A 24,845-nucleotide genomic window follows, 5' to 3' on the forward strand; every position below is an offset into this window, starting at 1 on the left:
AAAATGTCTCGATGACTTTAAGTTCTGTTTTACTATTGGTAGCTATATTCCACAGAGAGCAAACTCTCTGGCTTCTGTTGGTGATCATGGCAACACATTTCAAAGCTCATTTTGTTGGTGAGATCCCTGTCAGAAGCATTTTACAACTTTAAGCTATGTGGTTTGTCTGTTCCTTTTTCTTTGTTGTTTGTTTGCACAAAACTCAAACTGTTCTCTAGAAAAGTAGCTGGTTGCCATAATCAATAACAATAGCTGTTTCCATACTTTATAGTATGTAGTCATATGGTCTAAATCATTGTCAGTCATTTCCTCTCCCATCACGTGTTCCAAAAAATGTTGCCCAAACCAAACTGGGGAAAAAAAAAAAAAAAGGGAAAGAAAGAAATGAAACCTTGCCACATTCTATTGTATCCATGTCATAAACTCATAAACTACTGAAAGTTAGGGTCAGTGCAAAGATAAAAATCAGACAGCTTACGCTAACTAATGCCTTTGTTATTGCTTTTTGAAACAAAGTTTATTTGGTGCATTTATTTCTTCTTTTGACAGCGTGTGGACAATAAATGGGTTTCTTCATCTAGTGAAATAATTGCTTTCCGCAAAGTGCTGTTGAATCCAGTGACAGCAAATCAGTTTCAACGCTTTGTGTCACTGAAAGGAGACCTACTGGAAAATGGAGTGGTCTTTTGGCAAGAGGTACAGAAGTACAAGGTATGATGGTAAAATGGAGCAAGGGGAATATAATTCCTTTTGTAAGCAAATGCATCCATTACTGCATCTTAGGAGAATTTTAACAGGAATATCTCTAGGCATTTTCTTGTTCATAGCAAAACCACTTTCACTGTTCAAACTGTTTTTTCTTTGATGAAAATCCTCACTTCTTAAGGTTAGTTCTTTTTAATGACTTGAATATATTATCCTTACATTTCTTTATGCTTTTTCAAACTGTAACATTCTTCTGAGTCTCTAAAGGAACACTACTAACTAGCTAATGCCCAGATTTTGGTATACAACTGTTGAGCAGCAGAAAATATGCAAGCAATAAAATGTTCATTCTGTCTTTATAGTTACATACTGTTAAATAATTGGATTATTGCTGGATTTGGTAATCCCTCAAAAATCAGAGAAAACTTTTAAATTCAGTCAAATGTACAGATGTAAAAATAGTACCTACCCAAAAAGCTTATACGTACAATGCGCACCCCAGCTCCCTTGCGTTCTGTACAGCCAAAGTGAAATGTAATGGGGAAAGTTAGCAGGAATTGCCTCTCTCCCAAATACATGCCCCTTTGTAAAATTGCTGTGGTGTCAGGTGAAACACAATGGGAAAACTCCGGAGTGAGCCTTTTTAATCACACTTCAGCCTCCTAGTAGCACCCTGGACTAAATGCCAGAGGCACCACAGATCTTTCACTTGTTCCTCATTCCCTTTGCCTCTGGGATATTGCTGATGCAAAAGTGCTACCAGTGTGCAGAGCCTCTCCTGGGCTTCTGAACATGGCCTGTGTGCACACGACAGGCAGTGAGCATGAGGTTAGCTAACAAGGTCAGAAACTAGGAGGTAAATACAGCTGATGCTGCAGTAGCTCTTGGAGATCCTGCTGCAAGCATATGGGTATATTTTCACTGTTCAATTTTACACATTTGAATTTGGGGTCTGCTTTAGAAGCCGAAGCTCCTCTGTTTCCAGGGGGTAATCTCCCCTCCTCACAGATTCTCTGATCCCCAACTGAGGAATCACCAGCTGAAATGCTCTCTGGGGCTGCTGCCGTGTCTCTCGGTTACAGAGTGACTAGCTTAGACTAGAAACTGGACATGAAGGCACCTGAAGTTCCATGACATAAATCCTTCTCAAAATATTAGATTTTTTTTCCAGATTTGTGACTTTTCGTTGCTACATTCTGGAGGGCATGGAAACTTTCTGCAAATTATTGTGGAGTGTAGTTCAGACTGTTTTCTCTATGGGTCTGGTCTCTGAAGAAAGCCTTCATTGTTTTATGTCCCACCCCCTCTCCTTAATTTCTGTTAATTTTATTTGTCTTCTTATCAAGAAAAACTACAATCTGACCATATTTCTACATGCACGCGATTTGTCGTGGTTGCCAGCTGATGCTCTTTGTAGAAGCAAAGGGCTGGAGTAGTAGGAGTGTTGTGGGTCAGGCTGAACTGGAGGAATATTGCCAAAGACGTGGGCAGCACTTTGCACTGTGCATAACTGTATTGTCTGAGCCCTATCATGCCATCAGTTTAGACAGAACTCCCTTTAGGAGTCAATGACTGCATTGCTCCTCGTAATCCACTGGGCTGGCGGCACATCTTGGGACAATCAAAAAACAAATATATTTTTTTAAACAAATATGAAGAAATATAACTCTGTGGATCGCTTCCATCTGTTCCTCTATGCTCATGTCTCATCCCTCTTCATATCATATGGCTTGTTTGTCTTCCTTCTTACTACAGCTCTCTGCCCTTTCTTCTGTGCTAGATGAGCAAAGAAAGCCATAATATATTCTTAAGATATATTGAATATGTTTTTGTATTGCCTTATTTTCTTCATTGTAGCTGTTATCATTCTTGTTCTCCTTCACAAAACTAAAAAGTATTAATAATAAAACAAGCCAGCTCTTTCAAATACCACATTTCTGGTTAAAAGCCCTGTTTTTAATTTCTTTGCAAAGTAAATATCCAGCCTCCTATACCAAAACTAAATGCACATTCTTCATTTAGAGAGCTCTCTTCCTGAAAATTCTCTAGAGTACTCATTGTGTCTTTAGCAGATATATGTGATAATCTCCTAGTGTTACAGAAATTTCTTGATGTTTATGGATAGATGGAAAGTTCGTCTTTCAAAGCATTTGAAGGAAGTTCTTTGAATTATTTTTCCTTCCTGTTGAAGTCCAATGGTAGCATTGTCAGAGCGTGAAGACACAGTAATAACAGGCTTTACAAGAACAATTGGATCATATTAAAAAAAGTAGAAACCCCCAAGTGTTTCTTTGAGATCTCATCCTTGGAAGTTCAGATTTGTTTTGTATTCTGTTCTGCACAGAGTTATTTCAAACACTGATGTTTTGGGAAACCAGAAAATCTTAATGAATGGGGAAACTAGAAGATTTCAATGAAGGGAAGATTGTACCAGTAGCTGAAATTGTCCCCTCTTGCACTAACGTTCCTGGCTATAATACCTTGTACCCTCTAAGTAATTTACCTCTTTTCTTGGAGTATTGAGAGGACGTCTTTTAGTTACCATAGCTATGCTAGTCATAGCAGGCTCATTGTGAAAATCAGTGCATTTCACACCTGTAGATGTATTTATCTTTTCAGAAATGCCCCCTATTTGCTGGTGATGTGCTTAGACAGAATGTAGGATAAAAACTATCCTGATCCATCAGAACGTGCAGGCAGCAATTATCACATAAAAGCAATGATTGCTATATATCTGCATTTGCAAACCAGAAGTCCCACTCATGTCTTAACTATGTCTTTGACCATGCACATTTGCTATAAGAATTTTGTGGTACATACTGAAGAAATCTATTGTATAATTATTTTAGTATGACTATTACTCTTTGATCACTGGGCCCCTGTAAAGGGTCTTGCATCTCTCTCTCCATTGAGTGAAAAAGCTATTATTTGTCTTTCAGGACTTGTGCCATTCTCATTGTGATGATGCCACAGTCCAGAAAAAGATCACAGCTATTATTGACTGCTTTATTAATTCCGCTGTACCCCCAGCTTTGCAGATTGACATCCCAACTGAACAAGCAAAGAAGATTCTGGAGCACAGGAAAGAACTAGGACCTTACATTTTTAGAGAAGCACAGGTAAGGAGCTGAGAGAATATCTGTAACAGATCTGGCTAAAGTCTGTGTGTCTGCTTTTAAGGACATTCTTTGTTGCTTCTGTGATAATTTGGACTCCATATGTAAACCCAGGCATGAAGGAGAACACTGTAGTTATGCATTTCAATGAGGATTGGGTGGTAGAGATGACAGAGATGCTTTTCAGGTATTTATTGCTCAGTAAACTGGACAATCTCTGACAGCTAGCTGATCCTGGAAAGGTGTTATCCAGGTCTGTGTTAGGAATTCTGGCAGCAGAAATTAATTCTGTCAATGTTTTTAATTGCTTGTTCTTTACCACTTGGTTAATGTCAGAGAAGTAATTTGTAATTAGAAAGTTTGTAGTTTTTGTAGTTTATGAAAAAAATGCAAATGTGAGTAAAGCACAGACAGCGTAACTTACTGAATGTCTTTCCCATCTTTATTACAGAAATTCTGTATTAAATGGCTGTAGACCATTTTCTCTTTGATCTTTGTACTAATCAGACTGAACAGCAATTTGTGAACCTTTACTACAGACTTACTGGTTTCTTATTCCTCATTGCTGTCTTCTCTGACTTATCTTAAAAACCCAAGAAAGCTAGTTCCCCTTCTTTTCCTATAAAATTGCCACCAACACATCTAAACATCAACTGTGAGCCCATAAAGTGTTTGGATCACCAAAGATGAATGGTTTGTTAGAGAAAAGGGATCATATAGGTCCTAAAAGAAATAAGAAGTCTCATTTCAGCCTGTGTAAAGCCCAGTGAACTCCAGAAATGTGGCACAAAACCAAGGGAAGAACTTGGCCAAAAAGCTGTGACTGGAACATGACAGTGACTCACATGTCACTTTCAACTCTGTTGAGCCAGAAGCAGTGAGGTGCTGAGCATACTTGCCTCCTTTGAAGCCAAGTTTCTCAATAAGAATTAAACATCTAAATAAATTTAAAAATGTGAGCCTTAGTACGTGCAGCAACAGAATTCACTGAGCCCCTCTGTTTGCTTTTCTAAAATTGTTTTTCTTATTCTAGTTCAAAAAAGACCCTGTGAGAGATTATATCATTTAAAAATTATCCAAGATTTGCTCATAGATCTGTAATGTGGTTTAAGAGCCTTTCCAGAGGCAAAAAAGTATTTCCTTTCTCTTAAGGAGGGAAAAAAACCCCTCTCCCTAATGAACTGAATATTTGAAATACTTGAGCAGAACAGTGGTGCAAAAGCAATTCTACTGGTGTATATTTTATCAGGAATACTTGTAAAAAATGATGGATGTTTTCATTAATGCAAACAATTGTTTAGGGAAATATAAAAAAAGAAAGTGCCTTTTAACTGTGTTTTAGGAAGATTTCTCACCAGTAATAAACACACTGATGAAAAGCATGTGCCGAGCAAAGCTGGGCTGAAATGTCAGGACAGAGTACGTGGGAGGAACAAGGCTGTGTATTCAAAATGAAATAGTTATTTCATTCTCATGGTAAACTACATTTTATTTTACAGTAAACTCTCTTTTCTTAATATGGTCAAGATTGGCATTCTTTTCTTTCTGCGCAGATGACTATTTTTGCTCTTCTGTTTAAATTTTGGCCAAAATTTTGTAAGTTTCAAAGCAACTTGGCTAGTGACAAAGTTCTACTTGCCTTGGAGAGAAAAAAGGGAAAAAAGATGCGAAAGAAGGAAGGCAAAACTGCAGAGGTAAGGCTTACAAAATTTCAGGTGGCAGCTGATGAACTGCATAAAAACTCCTTCGTGAGCAAACATACATGCATTCAAATATCCCTTTCTCAGCCTGATCCAAAGCTACCGAAATCTTTTTGTTAGAATTCAAGCTTTATATGCGACCTGGTCCTAGGGCGATTAGCTCCCAGTCCTGCCAATGCATGTACATACGTTTAACTTGAAGCAGATGAGTAAATGGAATACTCCTTTCATTAAGCAGAGAGGAAAATGTATTTTAGTCATCTTTTGTGCCAAGAGGAAAGTAAAAAAGAGGGCTGAATTTAAAAGAAAAAAAAAAATCTATGTACGGTCCATGTGTACAATGGGTAACTGCAGACCTGTTTGCACTTTCAGTATGTACTGTCCTATTTTAGAATTTACAGTCCTCGGTCACTATTGAAAGCAAAGCAAAACAAAACCAGATTTCATATCTCTTTTTCAGAAGGAGGATTTGAAAAGTCTGCACATTATTTTAAAAAATAGTTATATGCTAATTGCTGTGTATAATCTTTGTCCTTTCTTGAATATTTCTCAGTTTTGACAGTGAGATTGTTAGACTGTTCACAATGATTTTCCAGACAGTTTCAGTGCATTAAGAGAACTGTGACCTCTACAGCGGAATGCTTGCTTGTAAAATTGTTTTTCTTGGAATTTTATTATTAAAATATAATGGATTTTTTTCCTATTGATTATAGGCTTTGCAAAAGTTTATTTTTTATGAAATGTAATTGTTTGGCCAGCTTTGAGGAGAGAACATTCCTTTAAGGGCAGAGAAATTCTTGGACTTGCAAACTATCATAAGTAGCATTAAAAGACCTTTACATATTTTAAATACCATGTACACATGTGTTGAGATATTACTCGTGATGAGAACCACATGAGCACCTGGACAGATAAAGACATATATATGCCCGAAAGAACATGTATACATTGTTATCCTGTTTTAGACACATGAAAGCTGAGGACCAGTGAAGCGTTACTCAAGGCCACACACCAATGTCAAGTGAAGTCTAAAATCCAAGAACTCATGTTCCTTTCTCCAAAGCACGTTGCCTCCATACAGATATGTCTGGCAAGGCCATTGGCAACACTTACAGTGCAAGAATGCAATATTTCAAAGTAATGCACTTTTGCGTTTTCATAGACTTATTTTTTCCATCTGTTTGTTGCTTGCACATAAGACTTCTGATTAAGACCAAGGAAGTAAAGAGCAAATCTTGGCCAGGAGGGCAAAAGCCTAACTTTTATGGGGAACAAATGGGAAAGGTGAATTACCCTTCGAAGCTGGGAAATAGGGTAAGAAATTTTAGAAAGTGACAGGCAGAGAATGCAGTTCAGTAAACAGTCTGCAGACTATTCTTCTCAGAAAATATTATCAGTAAACCAGTTACCTTTTAAAATCTCTTGGAAGAATAGGTGGAACAGATCACTTTTGGAAACCCTATTCCCCCTCTGTTATTGTTTAAAGAATTTGCCATTCCCTGTTCTCTTGCCTGAAATTTCTGACCCCTCAGTGACAACATAACTACTCAAATGATTCAGTATCCCTGAAGGATACTGATAAGATTCATCCAACATAAGCGATAGCAGGTTCATTTGGCAGCTTGTAGAAGGTGCTGATTTCTTGGCATTTAAAATAATGTCTATGCTCCTCTGCCCCACCAGGCTCATGTTGAAGGAGAAGAAAGCTCTGGCAAGGGTTAGAAATGACATTTTTTTCTTATATATATTCCACTCTCCCCCCCCCCCCCCCCCCCCCCCCAATCTGTTGCCATTTTGGGTTTATGTCAAATGGAACAATCATGGTCCTGGGTGAGGAATTTTACTTTCTCTTTTCTAACAATTTTGTCCCTGGGGTGCCCAATCTACCTGGGCTCACCTCACTTTCTGAACTGACAGGATAAGAGTTGGACTTTTATGTAGTATAATGGAAAAAATGAGCAGACAAGGCTTTCACTGGACAATGACGTATGACTTTTGTATTATTTGACTATCTCAGTACTTTTTGTGGGTGCCTATTCATTATTTATGGGGCAAATCCTATCAAAGGCTTCCTGGCAATGGACTCAGTGCAGGGGAGGAGTCGCTGACACGCAAGCACTGTACAATGCAGAGACCTCTTTTAAGCTTAGTGTCTGGAAGGCAGGGATGGGTAGGTACAGGGTGAAGTAAGCTTGAGCATTCAACATAATGTGATTGCTTCAGTACTGAGGTGAAATAGTTTTAAAAGATAATGCCTTGGGAGAGTATGGTTTGCTTCTCCATTTTCACATTTGCGCTTAGTGGGGCGCAGCTATACGGGCTCATCTTTGGCCCGTCTGTGGATCTGTTCCTGTGTTAACTGCTAGATGCACATGCCACATACTTAAAAAATATCACTAGTCACTTTTTGCAGACTTCTTTGATGCCAGTATTTGTAATTTGTTATATACAATTGCATTTTACCTCCAAAATAGATTTTGGATTTTTTGCTTTCAAGTGTACAGAATAGTTTTAACTTACACTATAAATCTGTACTTAGGCTTTCCAGGCCCTTAGCAGAGAAAGGTAAAGCCATAAGCATTAATTTTCCTTCTCCATTTTTCCCTCATCTCTCTTTAAGCTTCTTAGCAGTAAGCTTATTTGTTAGTAAGTGGTGTAATGCCATGGGATACGACATTGCCATAACATTGCCTAATATATTATGCAAAGACATTATTAAAGACCTCATTTAATTCACCATTCTTATTGAGAAAGCTAGCAAACACAAACTGTAGTATTTTAGTATACACACTATTTCTGTATTTCCTTTGGTATCCCTGTTCCAACGAGTCTGCCACAGATGTTAGTAAGCCTGCTTCTGGAGAGAAGATAAACACCACACTGCCTAGGAAGTTCTACACCCAAAAGTCACCTGTATAGATGATGTGTCCACAGGACAGTGATGATGATAAGGAAGGAAAAGGCACTGTGGCAGCAAGGATGTTATTCTGATTCTTTTCCAGATCTTTCAGGGACTTTCTGAGTGACTTTAGGAATCATTTGACCTCCCCCTTTTTCCCCTCACTTTCTCATTTGCAGCATGGGAGGGTTATATTACTCGCCTCATGGGGATGCTGCAGGGTTAATTATCTGAGGTTAAATATGAACATTGATTAATGTTCATAAAGAATTTTGGGATGATCAGACAGAACGTGCAAAGGTGCAGCCTCAATAAAACGCTAAAACAACATAAAAACTACCAATAATCATTAGAATGGTTTACAAGGGTTACAATGCCTTGCCCTTCACTGTAAATGTTTTGAATGAGATTGCCTGTTTGCTTAACGTGTACACTGTAGTTCATTTGCAGCTACAGGACCAAGATGGAATTCATCATGAGAAATCCTGTGTTCTACATTTATATCTGCGGCCACATTAGAGGATCACAATGGCCTCTCTGTCCTTAAAATATGTTCTGTTGCAGGTCTGCCCTCTCACTTAGCTATATTTTGAAGCAGGTATCAAACCTGAAACGAAGATAGTGTGCAGGAGTATGGAGGTCAGGAAATGTCAATTAGGACAAAGAAATGCTTTTTAAAAAGCAATATCTTCTGCTTTTCGTGATAAATTATGAAACTGGACATTACAAAATGTTACTGCATATGACACTATCTCGTTTCCAATGACAAGTTTTGCTTCCTCAGACTTTGCTTTTTACTTTAGCTCAGTAGCTATTTTTTACCTCTAATTATGAGTTCTTATTATTGGCAGGGTAGAGAAGTGGGGACAAAACTCATCAGTCTGTCAAGCAGTGCTTTGGTAGATGAGATTGGTGTGGAGAGAGGACCAGCATCATTTTCAGATGGATATGGGTGGCAGGTGAATAATAAACATGTTACTACAGATATCATCATTCAAGAGAGATAAAATGATCTTGGGAGAATGGGAAGGAGGGGTTTGGTATTGAATACTGTTATCACATAGTTCTTTGATAACTGTTCATTATTCTACAATTAACTTTGCTGTTATAAATTTACCTACCTTAAAGATTATTTTGTTTTCTTTCTTTCTTTTTTTTTTTAAGATTTAGGGTTCTGAATGGTATGACTATCTAAGAACATATTAAGCCCTTTAGGTGTGTAGACTTAAAAAGAATATTTAAAGAAAAGGGGGTTCAATTCTAGAATAAGAAGCTTTTCATTACTCGTGAAATTCATATCCTGAAAGAATTTGGTTTAGGCTTGAGTCCTGTTCTGCTTATATGTCAAAAACTGAAGCTGAACTGATTTAGGAAATCTAGGTATTTGAATAGAAAATCTGACAGAAAATAGCTCTTTAGTACTTCTTCCAGAACAACTCTCGTGATGCATCAAATCTGTACTGAGAAGGTGACAGTCATTTTGTTGGAGAAACAGGAAGAATAGACATGCCACCTTGGGCATATCAAGGGATCATTCATGGCTGAGTTGACACTGCCGTAACGTAACGGGAAATCTGTGCAACCACATAATCACAGCTGTGCCATGTAATTCAGGAGTAAATCACACTTCGGCCACTGCTTGTATTCCATAGAGCTCTTCCTGTGGCATTACATTAGAAATGAGCAGAATATAGAAACAGGCAGTCTGAAATACCCCCAAAATCTGGAACCCCAGTGCAAACTGCATAGTTAAGCTCACACTCTGTCGTAGTTTAGTCCCAGTCAGCAACTAAGCACCACACAGCTGCTCACTCACTGCCTCCACTCCTGTGGTACGGGGGAGAGAATTGGAAGAGCAAAGGTAAGAAAACTTGTGCGTTGAGATAAGAACATTTTAATAATTAAAATAAAACAGTAATAGTAATAGTGATTATGATGATGGTGATGATAATAATATAATGAAAAGGAAAATAATGAGAGAGAGAGGTGAAACCCAGGGAAAGGAAAATAGAAGTGACATAACCACTCACCACCTGCTGACTGACACCATCAGTCCCTGAGCTGCAATCGCTGCTTCCCCTGGCCAACTCCTCCCAGTTAATACACTGAGCATGATGTCATATGATACAGAATATCCCTTTGGTCAGTTTGGATCAGCTGCCTTGGCTGTGCCCCGCCCCCTCCCACTTCTTGTGCACCTGGCAGAGCATGGGAGGCTCGAAAAGTCCTTGACTAGTGTAAGCACTTAGCAACAACTAAAACATCTCCACATTATCAACACTGTTTTTAGCACAAATCCAAAACATACCCCCATACTAGCTACTATGAAGAAAATTAACTCTAGCCCAGCCAAAAGCATGACACGCTCTTATCCCTTAAATGGATCTTACTTTTGCTCGTACCTATTTAAAAAAAACAAGTGAGCTGAGCGAGCCAGTATATCAATATCATAGGCCTAAGCCCTCAAGAAGAGACAGGTAATTGCAGAAAGAGCAATAATCTTTTATAGAGCAGTTTCTTCTCCTTTCTGCTATAGGAAGATGCTAGAACTTCTTCCTACAGAGTCATGACATAACAAATCAGCCCCAAACTTCTCATGCTGTAAGGAAAAAAAAAGCCCAAATATAAGTACAGTTCCCATACTGATTTGGGAGAGTAACCTAAAATTTACAAGGAACCTGAACTGTGGTTGATGCAACGTAAAGAGCACCATTTGTTCCTTAGAAAAGGAAAGGATGACATCTCCAGTTCATCTGCCTCTAGTGGTAGCAGCATTCTGCTGGAGAGGGCAGGCAGAAAGAAATGTGAGGCTAATGAGACCATCGATGATTTGAGACAGGACACACTGGAAGGATGTGTCAGGGAGGTAAAATCAAGTCCTCGATAGCACAAATGACTGATATTTTGGGAGGGGAAAGGTCTGTTGTATTTAGGTTTTGGAGATGAAAGGAGAGAGAATGGGAGTCAGACCAGGAATGGAAAAAAAAAGAATGTAAACATCATACCTGTCAAACCTGCTAAAATTGCATTTGCTGGTGTTTTGAGATTTGCATATTTGCAGCAATACTATTTTTCCCATTATTCTAGTATTGTCATGGCAAAACTTCTCTTCTTAATAATTGTGATTATTCAATAACAGAGATGTAACACAAACAGCCTTTTTGTCTCACTGTTGAAATGGACTAGGAACTGGCTGATGGTTTTTAATGGTTCTTGCAGGCCTCCTGGTCCTATTCCAAGTACATAGAAGCCTTGGAGCAGGAAAGAATACTCCTTAAAATGCAAGAAGATCTGGAGAAAAACTCATCATCATCCCTTACAGGTTGTTAACCAAGCTCTGTAGTTTAGGAGGACAAGCTTATAGCTTAGGTGAAATCCTCTAAGGACTTTGTTTGCTCTCCTTTGGAGTTGGGTACATAAACCTCTGCCTCTCTTATGCTGTCTGCAGGGGAGTTGCTCTCTGCACCATACTCGTGACTGGTAAGTTTTCTAAGAAAAGGAAAGTGAAAGTTGCAGGGTATCAGCATTGCCTTTACTGCATAGGTCCTACTGCAGAGAAGAGTATGGCCATTTTTTCATTCTGCGGAGTGGCACAGCAATCCCGTTTGGATCACACAGATATTTCACCTCCCTGGCTTCTTGTGCTTCATCAATTTATGTACAACCAGATAGATTAAACTTTTTCCTCCCCAGTTTGTCAGTATGCTTTTGGGGGATGTAAGAGGCATTGCTTCAACCCTGTTTCAGCCCTTAATATCCTCTTAGATCTTCCCCAGGGCTGTTATGACCTGCTTGATCATTAAATAGCTCCATTTAGCAGTAGGGCTAGCAACAGCACTATGTAATATTAAACCCCTTCAGTTTTCCATAATTTTAATTTTCTTTCTATATGCAGGTACCTCGTCTATGTCCTTCCCCAAGCCTGGAAACTCCGAAAAGTCCACCATTTCTCCAAAGAGTAGTGTGATTTTGGAGAAACACTCAAATCTTCCCAAGAAACAGAAAGCTAGAACCAGACTGCCAACAAGCATGCTTTGAAATTTGGATTCTTAAAAGCTAGTTTTCCTGCTGTCAGTGCTGATGCTCATTAGTAGCAAGTTATCCCACTCCAAATCACGTTTAACTGAAGCTGTACAGCCTCAACATGAAGGCAAGATTATTTTTCACTTCAACCATGGTTAGTGGACCTAATGTTGACCAGATGGAATTTTGTTGCAAAATGGTAGTCTCTGAAATGTGGTTATCTAAGCCTTCTACTTAAAATATTTTAAATAGGAGCATGAGATGACTGGAGGAAGCTCAGACCCCATGGAGTTACTGGCAAGGGCCTGACACAGAACTAGCAATAGACCATCTCTGCCAAAGCCAGTTAAATATTAAAATGGGAGAAAGAAGTGGGACAGCAAAGAGATCTGATAAAGACAGAAAAGCAGATTTGGTTCAAAGCTTGAATTCCTAGATGGAAGAATCCCCTGGAGGATTTGTTCTTGTTTTTAAGGCTTTGCTGAAATTATATGGACCTAAAAAAATTAATAGAACTTGGACTATTGCTCCCCTTCCTTCTCTGCTCCTCCTTCCTCTTCTAATTCTGTACTTCAACATTGCTATTTTAGGCAAGTTGGTTTCCTGCCCTCGCTAGTCCTCCTAAACTTCCCAGTGCCTGAACACACTGCATTGAACTGACAGCCCTGAAGCAGTGTGTCTTGGCCCAATCAGTACTGCAATTCATGCAACTTCTATTCATCAAGGATAACTCATGAGGTGTCTGAACTATCATAAAATCAATCCCTGTTGTGGTTTGCTACCAATCCAGTCTGATTCCTGCTCCAAAGTACACCTTCTGCCTCATTTCTGAGTTTTGATCCACAAGAAAGGCTTCAAATACATCAGGTCATGGATGTGAGTGGGAACTTTTGTAAACTCATTCCTCCCAAGGCATTACTCACGGGAAGGTTGCAGGAGCTCATAAGTCTTCTGTAGCTCTCCCTACTTTCTTGCTTCTTTTTACAGTTTTAAGAGTTTTGAAGAGAATTGGGGCAGAGTTGATGTTGGGACTAGGACCAAAGGATTAACTGGGAGTTAAGAGGGGACAGGGGCAATATTAACTGCTAGGCAGGGGGCAGGATGATGATAGACCTCTCCACATTTTTCAGACCACTTTAAACACCAGTCCCCAGCCACAAAGTTTTTGGCTTCTTTCTCCTCTACATGTGCATAATGCATGTAAGAGAAAGGCAGAGCAGTTAGCTCCGGCTTGCTGAGTTCCCAAGGACTACCCCTGAGTTAGGGGTGGGATTGTCTTCTGCTACCACTCCCAAGCTCTTGGACAAGAAGAACGAGCCATGCAGCCCTCTCTCTGTTGTCAGAACTAAAGGTCCTTCACTTGGAGCTCATGCTGTTAAGGACCATCCACGGCTGCCTTCCTCCTCAGTGTGGAGTGACAGCTAATACAACTAATAGTCTTTTTCTTTCTCACTCTTGACACAACAACCAAGAATTGTATGGAATTTCCATCAGGAGTTGCTTCAGATAGGCTAGCAAGGAAGAAAGAGAGTGTCTTTTATGGATATAGCTGCCCTGCCCATATAAACTTGCAGAAGGAGCAAGGGAGATCATTGGTTCATTTCCTACATTCCCCACTGTTTGGAGACAGAGTTTGTTTCACGCATATCTTCATTCCTTCTGTGTTTGGATTGTTTGCTTGTGTGACATTACCTGAGAAAGATGTCTTGGGTGGAAGCCAGAAGGGAGTAAAACATGAAATTCTTGTCTCTGTTTTTTATGTTTTCCCAAATTTCACAGATGCACTAAACTGTAATGCTCAGTGCATCTGAGGAGGGTGGAATGTAGCATCTTGTACTGAGCCGAGCACATGTGGTACTGTGTGGCCTACCACTCATTAGTGTGAAAGGCAAAGAAGAATCATGAGATGCCATAAATGCAGTGATGTATGTCAGTTTAAAAAACACGTGAAAGACCACCTTCTACTGCTGCGGTCAGTACATGCACGCAATCAAATGCCGGAGCGCGGCAGTCAGTCTCTGTTTTGTCGTATTCTTGCCTTCATGGCGTTTTGAGACAGTTAAATAACATGTAGACAATGCTTATCTTATGCTGGTAGCTTTGACTTGAATCATACTTGGATTACTCCTAAAATGAAAAATATTATCCAGATATTTGTCACAGATGATAAAACTCCTTGTGAATATGTTCCAGCCTTGCCAAATTGTTAACGAAAAATTACCAGCCCCCATGCAAAAACTACTGTCCCAGACAGTTACTATGATTAATACCATACACGCCTATCAAACTTAAAAACAAACAAAAAAAGAGTACTTCATGTACTTCAGTGAGTAGAATTTTGCAAACTGGTTTCAGCCACTCACATTTCTGCAAACCTATGATAACCCTCACTCCAGTTTACATTCTGTCTCCATGTTAACTGAAATATATATGTGCATATATACATGTATATATACACACACACATGCACAGTCATTTATAGGCTACGTCTTTATTATGCAACAGAGGAGGATCACATGCATTAGTAATGCTAGAAATACATGTCATATCATTATGCCCATTTTATGTGTTAATTTTAAAGAAATATTGAGCAATTGGACAGGGAGTATATTAAGGGACAGGGACGCTTTCACTTCTGGGTTACTGAATCTACCCTAATGCAGTGGCAGGTACACCATAACTGCTATTTGGTGATACATCTGAAATGGAATAGCAGTTTTAGTCTTGTCCCAAGGGACCAAGTAATGACTGCTGCCAGTTCCAACAGAGAGCCTGAGAACTGAACAGTTATAGAAACTAACTAAATATTATTGTTCTAAATGATTACTCTATCTCAATTCAGAAAGCTTACACTGCCATTGCCTTTTTGTCTTGTTCCTGACATTTATTCTCTCTCAGGTTACTGATCTACCACCTATGCGAACTCAGCAGTTTTAAAGGGCTAGAAGAGTTTTACTCAGCAACCCTAGTGCCTCTCCTTTCAGATAACTAAAGCTTTATTCCTCTTTTATTTTAACTATATATACTTTGGGACTTTCAGAAGTCTCCAGCAGAACAACAGCTCTCTGTGGAGTCTGCTGCTTCAGAACATAGAAACAATTCTCTTTTCAGAAATCTGCAAACCTAGAAACAATTCTGGATGGATTTATGCTTTAGTGGCGTTCAAAATACACAATCAATCATATTCTTTCAGACTTACTTTTATTGTTTACTCCCAAGTAATGCAACATATTGGGACTATTTTGGAATTTTTTAAAGTCATCATTTACATTTAGATGCTATTACTGTGTATTTCACTTTTCTCTCATCAGACCTGGCATGTTTATTAAAACATTTTATAGCCTTTGAGGGTGCAGTCCCGAAGTTGCTTATTCAAATACTTTTGATATCAACACAAGCTGTGACTATGCACTTCAGGAAGGGGCTTTATACATTTTGCTTTGGCTTCTCTCCTGCTACTGCATGACACAGAGTATCAGACTATGAGATGAATTCCTGAAAATATGTAGCGCTAGATTATGTTATTAGGATGTCCACTTACAACAGATTACAAGACCGATAGTGGTGGTCACCAGGCGATTTAAAAAGGGGCAAAATGCTTTCTAACCTGTGTCTGTACAATGCTGCTCTGCCATTGCCTCCATACTCCTCATGATCTCTTTTTAGTGGCTGTTTCTTAAAGTACTATTAATGGGGAACAGTCTTAGACTCTGACCTGTGGCTTCGTTTGTCCCTTTAAAGCTGTGAAAATCTAGTGTTTAATCATCAGGCATGGAGATCAGCAACAGAGAGAGGTGCTTTGCAGACACAGCAGTAGACCAGATTCAGCAGACCCAGTTTCTATTTTTGGTTCTCTTACTATACAATACTGGGTGTCCAAGGCCAGACTGGTTTGTGCCATACCTTCTACATCTTTTATATGAGAAGAAGCATTGCAACTCACTTTGTAAATATGTTTCACTTAAAAAAAAAGGCGAAACCTGCATTAATGAAGTCTACAGATAAAAGCATCGATGAACTGGGTATTTTCATAAATGTGGGACCCTCAGTTTCCTGCTGTTGAGAGTACTGAAAAATGGCAGGTGTCCCTTCATTGCTGCTCCTGTGCCTTTAGCCCTATACAGGATTACAGACTCGGGGACATTTTCTATCCTCTACCACTTGTACACTGGTGAAACAGCCAACCTCAATCCCACTCGACACTATTGCTCTAGTCAAAACTGTTGAATTTATCCTGTGTGTAAAAATGATTGAAAAGAGAACAGATGTTTCAAAGTTCTGTCCCTAACTTTGAAAAGAAAATCCTTAAATTATTTATATTTCTAATGTTAAATACTGCGCCAAACTGATCACAGTGACAGTGATATGCTGTATGTGGCCAATGGAGCTATATAATCCAGCTTGAATTTGACCTGTTTAAACTCTCCCCGTTATGGTCAACTGATGATTCTTGTTACTGCCTTTTTACTGAAATGCTTTTAGTCAGTCATTATGAATCATGTCTGAATATAGCTAAGAGAGGGTTAACTGGTGTTTTTTTAAACTTAGGGAACATTGCTGGTTTTAATACATTCAGTAGTTGCTGTAAAAATGTTAGGGAAAGACAGGTTTGAAAAAAAATTTTAGATTTGGATCTGTACTCACAGTTCAAACCTACCTCTAATGGCCTGATTTGGAGCATTCCCAGGATTTCAGAGAGTTATAATTCACATCTGTGTTTCTAACTCCTTCATGCACAATTGTTTGAATGTGCACTTTTGGAACAGGTCCATGTCTAATAGGCTAAATTGTAGTTCCCAAATCAGAAGCCACATGTTATTGCTATATAGTTTTTTATTATTCCTCCTATTACGTAGCCTTCAAATAAGGCTCTGTCAGTCCAGCACACTGGATTAATATAAAACACCAAAGTGTACACTTTCTACCTGCATGCTAACAAACACACATTTTGAGTTCCGCCAGTGATTTAGTAAAGCATCTGCACAATGGCCACGATGGATAATTCTCTGCCAAGTAATAACTTATCAGGGCGCTGGTGTAGATTGGAATTATGCAGGACCCACTAAGCTGTCCTAGTATGGTAAAGGTAGTCAAGGTAGACATGAGGTTCTCTTATTTTAAATATTCATTGAGCCAAGGTAATTTATATGTCAAGCGCAGGCTGCATTTACTTGGATTTTCCTCTATTTCTCTACTAATTAAAGTATTTTAGTTTCATGGTAACATATGTGAAAGCGTTGACAACAGCATTGCTTATTCCACATGTTAATTATGTATTTGTTCAGAGTACACTGATGAACTGTGTGCATTTCTCACGTTAAATTTTCATTTCATGTCAAAGGAAAAGTGGAAATGTAGTAAGTGGATTTGTGCTTTTAATTTTAAATATTTCTTTTTCCTTTAAAACAATCTTGTACATGATTCCTCTCTACCATATGCGTTTGAAAATCTTCTGTTGGCAAGAAGTTTAAAAAGAAAGTAATACTCGCTTCTCAGAAAAGGATTTTTGAACAAAGCAAAGCAACTGTGCCATTAATGGGAAAGTTAAATGAAACAAATGACAAGGCAAGCAAGAAAAAAAACACAGCATCACACTCAAGGAATGCACAGGCACACAATAGCTTATGCAATATTCCCCATCTGTCAAAGTCAGTAAATACAGAGATTTCATTGGAAATGTTCATTATAATAGACCGTGGTTCCTACGGCTCAGTAAATCAACAAGGAATCAACAAGCTTTTAGCATTCTTAGTAGTTTTCACCTGTAGGCAACTAAATGAATTTCATCCCAGCTGCGAGACCCAACTGACCAGTACCGGTTTTATAAACCCCAGACCTTGACTGGTTTGAATACCACTCATTCCTGAAAAAGATACTTTGGGAATCGAATCTGTCACACCTCTAGAGTAATTTATACCTTTACAATTTTGTATGTGTGTATGTGTGCGCAGGCATGTATACATGTCTATAAAATCTGTACTTCATGGACTTGTGTGTGCTTGTGTGCTATCTATATATGCTCTACACATATATGCATAAAATGACCTTGTTTGGTAAACTATTTTACTGTCATAATCACATAGGGCTTAAGTTTGGTGTGTATCATCTTTTTCCTAATACAATATTCCTACCATTTTCTTCTATTTTTTTTTAAATGAAGGTCTTTGTGTTTCATTAAAGTGTTTGTGTTTGTACTCACTTGCATTTGAGAGGACAGAGCCATCACACCTGCTTTGTTGAGGAATATGGCTCTTTTCAGAGGTCCGCATGGCTGCTGGAAAGAGAAAATAAGTGCACTTTTTGGGAGAACTTTTTCCTCTAGAAAGCATATGCAAGAAAAAAATTAACTTTCTCTGTGTTTTTTCTCCCAAATGAGGAAGTAATTAACAGCACTTGCTAGACTAGTCACTAAAGACTACGATAAATGATTTACTATTTTCAAGCTAATGAACCGCATGCTCAATCTGAAAATGGAGAGTGTGTATGATTGTGTTCACCTTCCAGTTATGACCTTCCAGTTCAAAGATCATCTTAACTCCTGGCTGCCTGATCCTGAAATTTGCCGAATGTATTGAAACTCATTTTCTTAATTTGTACCTCCAGAGGTGCTGAGCACCTGGCAGTAGTAGGCCTTCAGAAAGCTGTCCAAAGGACGAAAACAGTGATTTTTTTTTTTTTTTTTGAGTGAAAGACTAGGAAAGCACGGCTTTGTCACTGTAGCTCCACATGAAAGTATATTTTAAAAAAACAAAGCAAAACAAAATCAAAACTCAGAAATACATAGGCTTAGTTGGGCTTGCCAAGGTAATGTAGTATTAAACACAGATTGTATTCTGAGACAATAGTCAAGCATTGGAACCAAACCGCCCAGAGAGCTTTTGGTCCCCGTATTGTCATCAGAGGGGTTCTAAAAACAGATAAGACACGCACATCTGCCAGGAATGACTAAGTATTTTCAGACTCATATTAGGACAGGGGAGTGCACAGATGAACTCTTGAGGGACTTATTTTCTCTGAATCCATATTCAGGTTGTTCTGAATGCAAAAGCTTAGCCTCTGCTAAGGAATCTTACGAGAGTCAAGGGCCGTGACACTTCATTTGCTCTGCACCCGAAACTCCCACTGAAGCCAATTATTCAATCTAATTTAACAAAGACCACAGCTTCTCTGGCTGTGCAATTGTTGGTAACCATCAACAAACTGATTCATCTACAATTGGGCCAAATGTTACAAAATCTGTTTCTGAGTTCTTGTTTGTACCCCCATCATAAGATTACACCAAAATTAAAGCATGCAGTACTTGAACTAACTTCAAAGGCTGAGCTTGCACTTCTAGCTAGTTCAGCCTTTTTATTGGTTCATGGTTTCCATTTGGCTTCAACATCCTGTTCCTTACTGATGCCCTTCTAGAGTTTCATTTACAAATATTACGTCCCTGGTTAGTGAGCCATGCTAATTAATACTGTGGTGGAGGCTATGGATTATAGTAATCTCATGCCTCCTGCTTGGAAAAATGCCGTGATTTTTCCGGACGTTTACAAGTTATGCCATACTGAACATGGCCAAATTTGTCTTACGAAAATGTATCCTGAAGTCATTTAATCAAAATATATTTAACTAAGGTTGCTCATGCTGTTATCTATTGCCAGTTTTGTTAATCACGAAGCTCAAAAATTTCAATGCAGTAGAAACCTGAGATCCACAATTCCTAATTAGATTATTTCAAACAAAACAGTAAAGTTAAAACAGGCTGGTTTAAGTATACATATTTTTAAAAGTTTGTGCCAGTAACAAGTTTGTTAAAAAAACATGAACAGATGATTTGACTACTTTCTGGAAGCCTCACACGTCTGACTGTGCCTCACATTTTAAACCTGGGACCACAACCTGACGTGGATTTTAGGAATTGTGTCGTCAGAGACTGCCTGACTTCTGGGACTTCAAGTGTTGCCAAAGTTATGATTGTAAAGAAAACATCAAATACCAAATAAAAGCTATGGAGCCTTTACACAACATAGAAATCCTAAGTTGATAGGTTCTTCCAACAACAAAATAAACAAAACCAATGGCATTTTTTAGAAAGAGGGGATATCTTTTGTTAGACCAGGTGATGTAATTGGAAACAACGGACAAGCTTTCAGGCTCACAGTTTGTTCACCAGGTCATAAAAAGGTCAAGAAATACATAATCTCTGGGGTACTTGTTATTTTATTTTTGTTTTTAATTGTGTTCATGAACTCTTTTCATAAATGGACACAATTTGGTTGACGTGACTGCAGTATGATGATACAAGTCACAACAAATATGAGACACCCCCACTCCTTCTAGACTGTCATTTCAGACGCAGAAAGGAAAACTTGCCAACATCTCATAACGCTTACCATGTCATCACCTCAACGTGAATTAAAACAGACTAAAATGAGAGGTTGAGAAGCCTATGAGAAAAGGTCTAGAAACTTATCACAGGAAAAAATTGCAAAAGTGGCACTTTACACATGACCTGGGCCACTCTTCCTTGTCAGAATGAGCTCTGTATTGTACTGGGTAAATTGAGTAAAGGGCAGACATGTCTCTAGGTTAAATCCTACAGCTGCAAATTTTTAGGTCTCTCTTTCTATCGGGGTGCAGTCCCTAACCTGTGTGAGGCCTCTTCTCTCTATGCAGCTCACTCCTCTGGGAGCCAAGAGCCGCCCAGAGTAAGCACGTTGAACGTAACCAAGGAAGGGGCCAAATCTAGTGCCTTGGGGAGAGTGAGTCAGATCTTCTATTTGAAGGAGGCTTTCCCACTTCACAGCCACTGTTTTACACCCACAGATAAGTTGGTCTGTCATTTTCTGTGAGAATTAATTCCTTGAACAAAATTATAGTTGAATGAACAGCGGCAGTTGGCCACTTTCTGCTTTCCTGGAGGTCAGATGATCACTGGTCACATCTAGGAACAACAGTAGCTAAGAAAAGGTCTGGTTTAAACCCTATTAAGGTATGCAGAACAATCCTTGTTTCAATGGCTTTGGACTACTGAAGGATACCCACGAATCTTCTGCTCAGCCTTACTGTAACACATCCATGATCAAGGAGGAGAGTACTGGGAAATGTACAGACTCACCAGGATTGCTGGACAGGTCATGCAGACGTTGCCACATGAGAGTTTCCATACAGGGGCTGACGTTTGGAGCTAGAGAATTTTATCTTGTATCACAGCACATCAACCAAACTGTGCTTTGAAAAGGAGTGTTAAAAGCTTGGCCTTTTGTCTTCATGCTGTGGTCCTTGCTTTAATTTTCAAAAGGAGAAATTCTGCTCCCATGCTGTTTCCACCCAGGGCACTTTCTGGAGCTGAACCCAGGTAAGGGATGCTTGTGGCCTACATCTGACAGGCTGCCGGTTGCTAAGGTGGGACTGTAGAGACTGAATTACATGTAACAATTCTGTGTGTACACTGGTTCAACTGTAGATTGGAGTATTTGTCTGTAAAGGCGGTTTAACTCTGCAGGTTCCTGTCTGGAAAAAAAAAGGTTGAGGAATGAAAAAATTTTCTCAGAATAAGGCACCTCTCAGCAAATACAGAGGAGTGAAGGAACAGTGTGAAAACATTGTGTTTGATGACTTTCTTTCCATTGCAGACAGGCTACATAACATTTGAAAATACATAAGACAAAAGAATCCTGGCATAATTTTAACAGATTTGAGCAAGGAACAGGGACTGGAAGGAGGTGTTTCAGTGGGTGTGGTTTTGTTTTTTCCTAAGAAATCAGATGATAATGTAGAAGGTTTCCGGCAATGAACGATGAAGTCAGACTTGTCTAAGTCAAACTTTTAGGTAAGAATGACAGATATACAGTGTATTACTTGTTTAAAAATCCAGTTTCTCTAAACAAGGTTTTCCTGTTGCTGAAATAAGCAGTGTATCTTTTTCAGATAGGCCCTCTGAACCTGGAGGACTTCAGAGTGAGAACCATTAATGCAGAACCACACCCTACTTCAGAAAAAAAAGTGGAAAAAATATCGCATGAATCTTAATGTCTGAGCTGTGAAACCCGGTGTGCTTTCTAGTTCTTGGGCCTGAATTCACACATCAGCCTTGTCCTGACTGCAAGTTGGGAACTTGGGAAAGAGCTGAGTCCCTTTTTTTAACAATATAGCTCATGATGATACCAAACACAGGATCATTCATGTAATTATATCAGTATTCAATGTGTACAAAAATACCAAAATCTGTCTTTTTACAAGTTGAACAAAACTTAAGAAATTGCTTTTTTTGAGATTTTTTTCTATTTCAGAAGCATGTGTAAAATCAACAAAGGCTTGTGAAATCCCTGTCTGCTCCCTTTACTTTAATTTGAACTTCTGCTTTTTTTTTTTCTCCTTTGTTTATAGTGCCCTTTTGGAAGTACAAAACTAATTCCCCCCCCCTACTAATTTTGACTTTTTCCATTTAGGAATCATTGATTCACCCTTATTTTTTGTACAGCTGCCATTCCAATTCTGTTAAATAACTTCTTGTGCCACAATATCTTTGTTTGTTCCAAAGCACCATAGATTGATGTCGACACAGCCGTGGTAAGAGAGTATTTGATTTGTTAATTTCTGGCACAGAAATGGGAGAAGGCACACGAATGTATGCATTTTCATATGTGGCACATAGCATTGTTTAATTTTTTTTTCTTTTGTGATAGAGAGGTAGATTTTATAATAAAGTACTTAGGAATGCAGCTGGCTCAGGGGATTGCTGATGTCCCACGTGATCTTTTTCCAGTAGATTTTTGGTTCTAATTTGATCCAGATTATGATTATCTAAAGACTTTTTGTGGCATATGCAAAATCATTTGATTGTCACAGTCCTGTTCCTAGTCGGCTCCAGTCCACACCACAGAAAGTACAGTCCTAAGTATCACAGCTGGCACTCTTTGTGGAAAAGGCAAGGATTCGCTGCCTAAATTTTCTCTCACTAAAGTCGGAGGTAAATTTTATTTTGAATTTCAATGGAGCATAAGCAAGAAACGATTTAGCATTAATGCCTTCCTTCACTCCTCAAAAGACGATCCCTTTCAAGGATACCACAAAGAAGCGTCAACTGTTGCTGGCGCTACAGTATTCTGGAGAGGAAAAGAGGACTGCAAACTCTAGTTCAGTAACAGTGGCACCTTTTGCTCAAACAGTCCTAATATTCATGTCCAAAAGACAACTGGAGCAGGTGTCAGGAACCCCAAGGACTGGGTGGACTGGGAAGGAAAGGATAGGACTAATGCTGTTTCCATGCTGTATGCCTCAGTGTTTTCAGACGGTTTATTTGCTTTGATGCACTTGGATGCATGGGGCTCACTCAGGTCCAAAACCACATTCAGCCTTGTAACCCATTCAGAAACTGGAGTGATAGGAAGCAACGCTGTGCACTGATTTAATGGAGCTCACTATCTCTGCCTTCCTTCCACGGCTCTTCCTCAAATGTATCCTCTATCCTTTTTTTAGCCCTTATTTGCACAGTCCCTAACTGCCCTTTATACAGAACAATAAGAAGTTGGCTGTATATTCCACAGTAATGACGTCAAAGAATAATAACAATTAGCACTTCATTTAGTATCTTAACTATAACAGAAAGATGCCTAGCCAGCAGTATCTCAGGCACATGGGGAAACTGGTCACATAGAAAAGAATTTAATGACCTGGCCAGCCATGAAGTAAGCTATTGAAAACAGCAACCAAGATTTTTTTGTTTGCAGACCTAGGTCCATCCACCAAAATATTCTGTCTCACCAAGACTGGAAAATTCCTCATATATAATTTATAATGATAGTGGCCACTAAACCTGCTATGCTTTTATTCCAATTAATTTTTTGTTCTCTTTTTCTGACATTGCGTAATATGAGGGCAAGTTGAGTGGAGCTTTTAAGATCCCCTGGACAACTCTCCCTGCCGTCTCTTTCCTTGTCTCACGGAATGACTGCATGAGCTCTCCTCAGGAACAGCATGGACCTTGTGGACCCCCACAATCAGGTTATAGATACAGCTTGTCATTCTTTCTGCATGACATCAGTAACATTTGGCTTTTTGTGTTAACCCACGAGAGTAAATACTCTTGGAGAGGCATTCTTCATTTTGGTCTCAACTTTTGTAACAAACTTCTTCACTTTGAGAAACGTTGTCCAAATTGCATCTATTCAGACCATTCTCGCAGCTCGTCACTGCAGCTGTATGATTTCTCTCTGCAATTTTCTGTTGACACTTTCCTCTTCCTTAATGCCATCCCAGGAAAAGCAAATTCCCTCTAGTTTTAAGGGCCCATCTCCTCCTGTCATTTGATGATCTGCTGGCTTTGGTGAGGGAGTGCAAGGCTTGAATTAATATCTCACTGCACAGGAGGGGCTTCAGTTTTTTCAGGGCAGGAATTTATAGCATTTAGTG

At 39.0% G+C, this 24,845-nt stretch overlaps 1 protein-coding gene across 1 annotated transcript in view; it reads left to right on the forward strand.

Annotated features, from left to right (window-relative positions):
- The window catches only part of RGS22 (regulator of G protein signaling 22), a 66,303-nt gene extending 50,252 nt beyond the window's left edge, over window positions 1–16,051 (forward strand). The window contains 6 exon segments of the mRNA XM_064441770.1: window positions 550–711; window positions 3,645–3,824; window positions 5,375–5,536; window positions 9,272–9,379; window positions 11,640–11,742; window positions 12,316–16,051. Of these exon segments, the coding sequence (XP_064297840.1) occupies window positions 550–711; window positions 3,645–3,824; window positions 5,375–5,536; window positions 9,272–9,379; window positions 11,640–11,742; window positions 12,316–12,458 (858 nt within the window). The 3' untranslated portion in view covers window positions 12,459–16,051.
- Window positions 16,052–24,845: the final 8,794 nt, after the last annotated feature.

Source organism: Phalacrocorax carbo, chromosome 2 (assembly GCF_963921805.1).
Source record: "Phalacrocorax carbo chromosome 2, bPhaCar2.1, whole genome shotgun sequence".
NCBI lineage: Eukaryota > Metazoa > Chordata > Aves > Suliformes > Phalacrocoracidae > Phalacrocorax > Phalacrocorax carbo.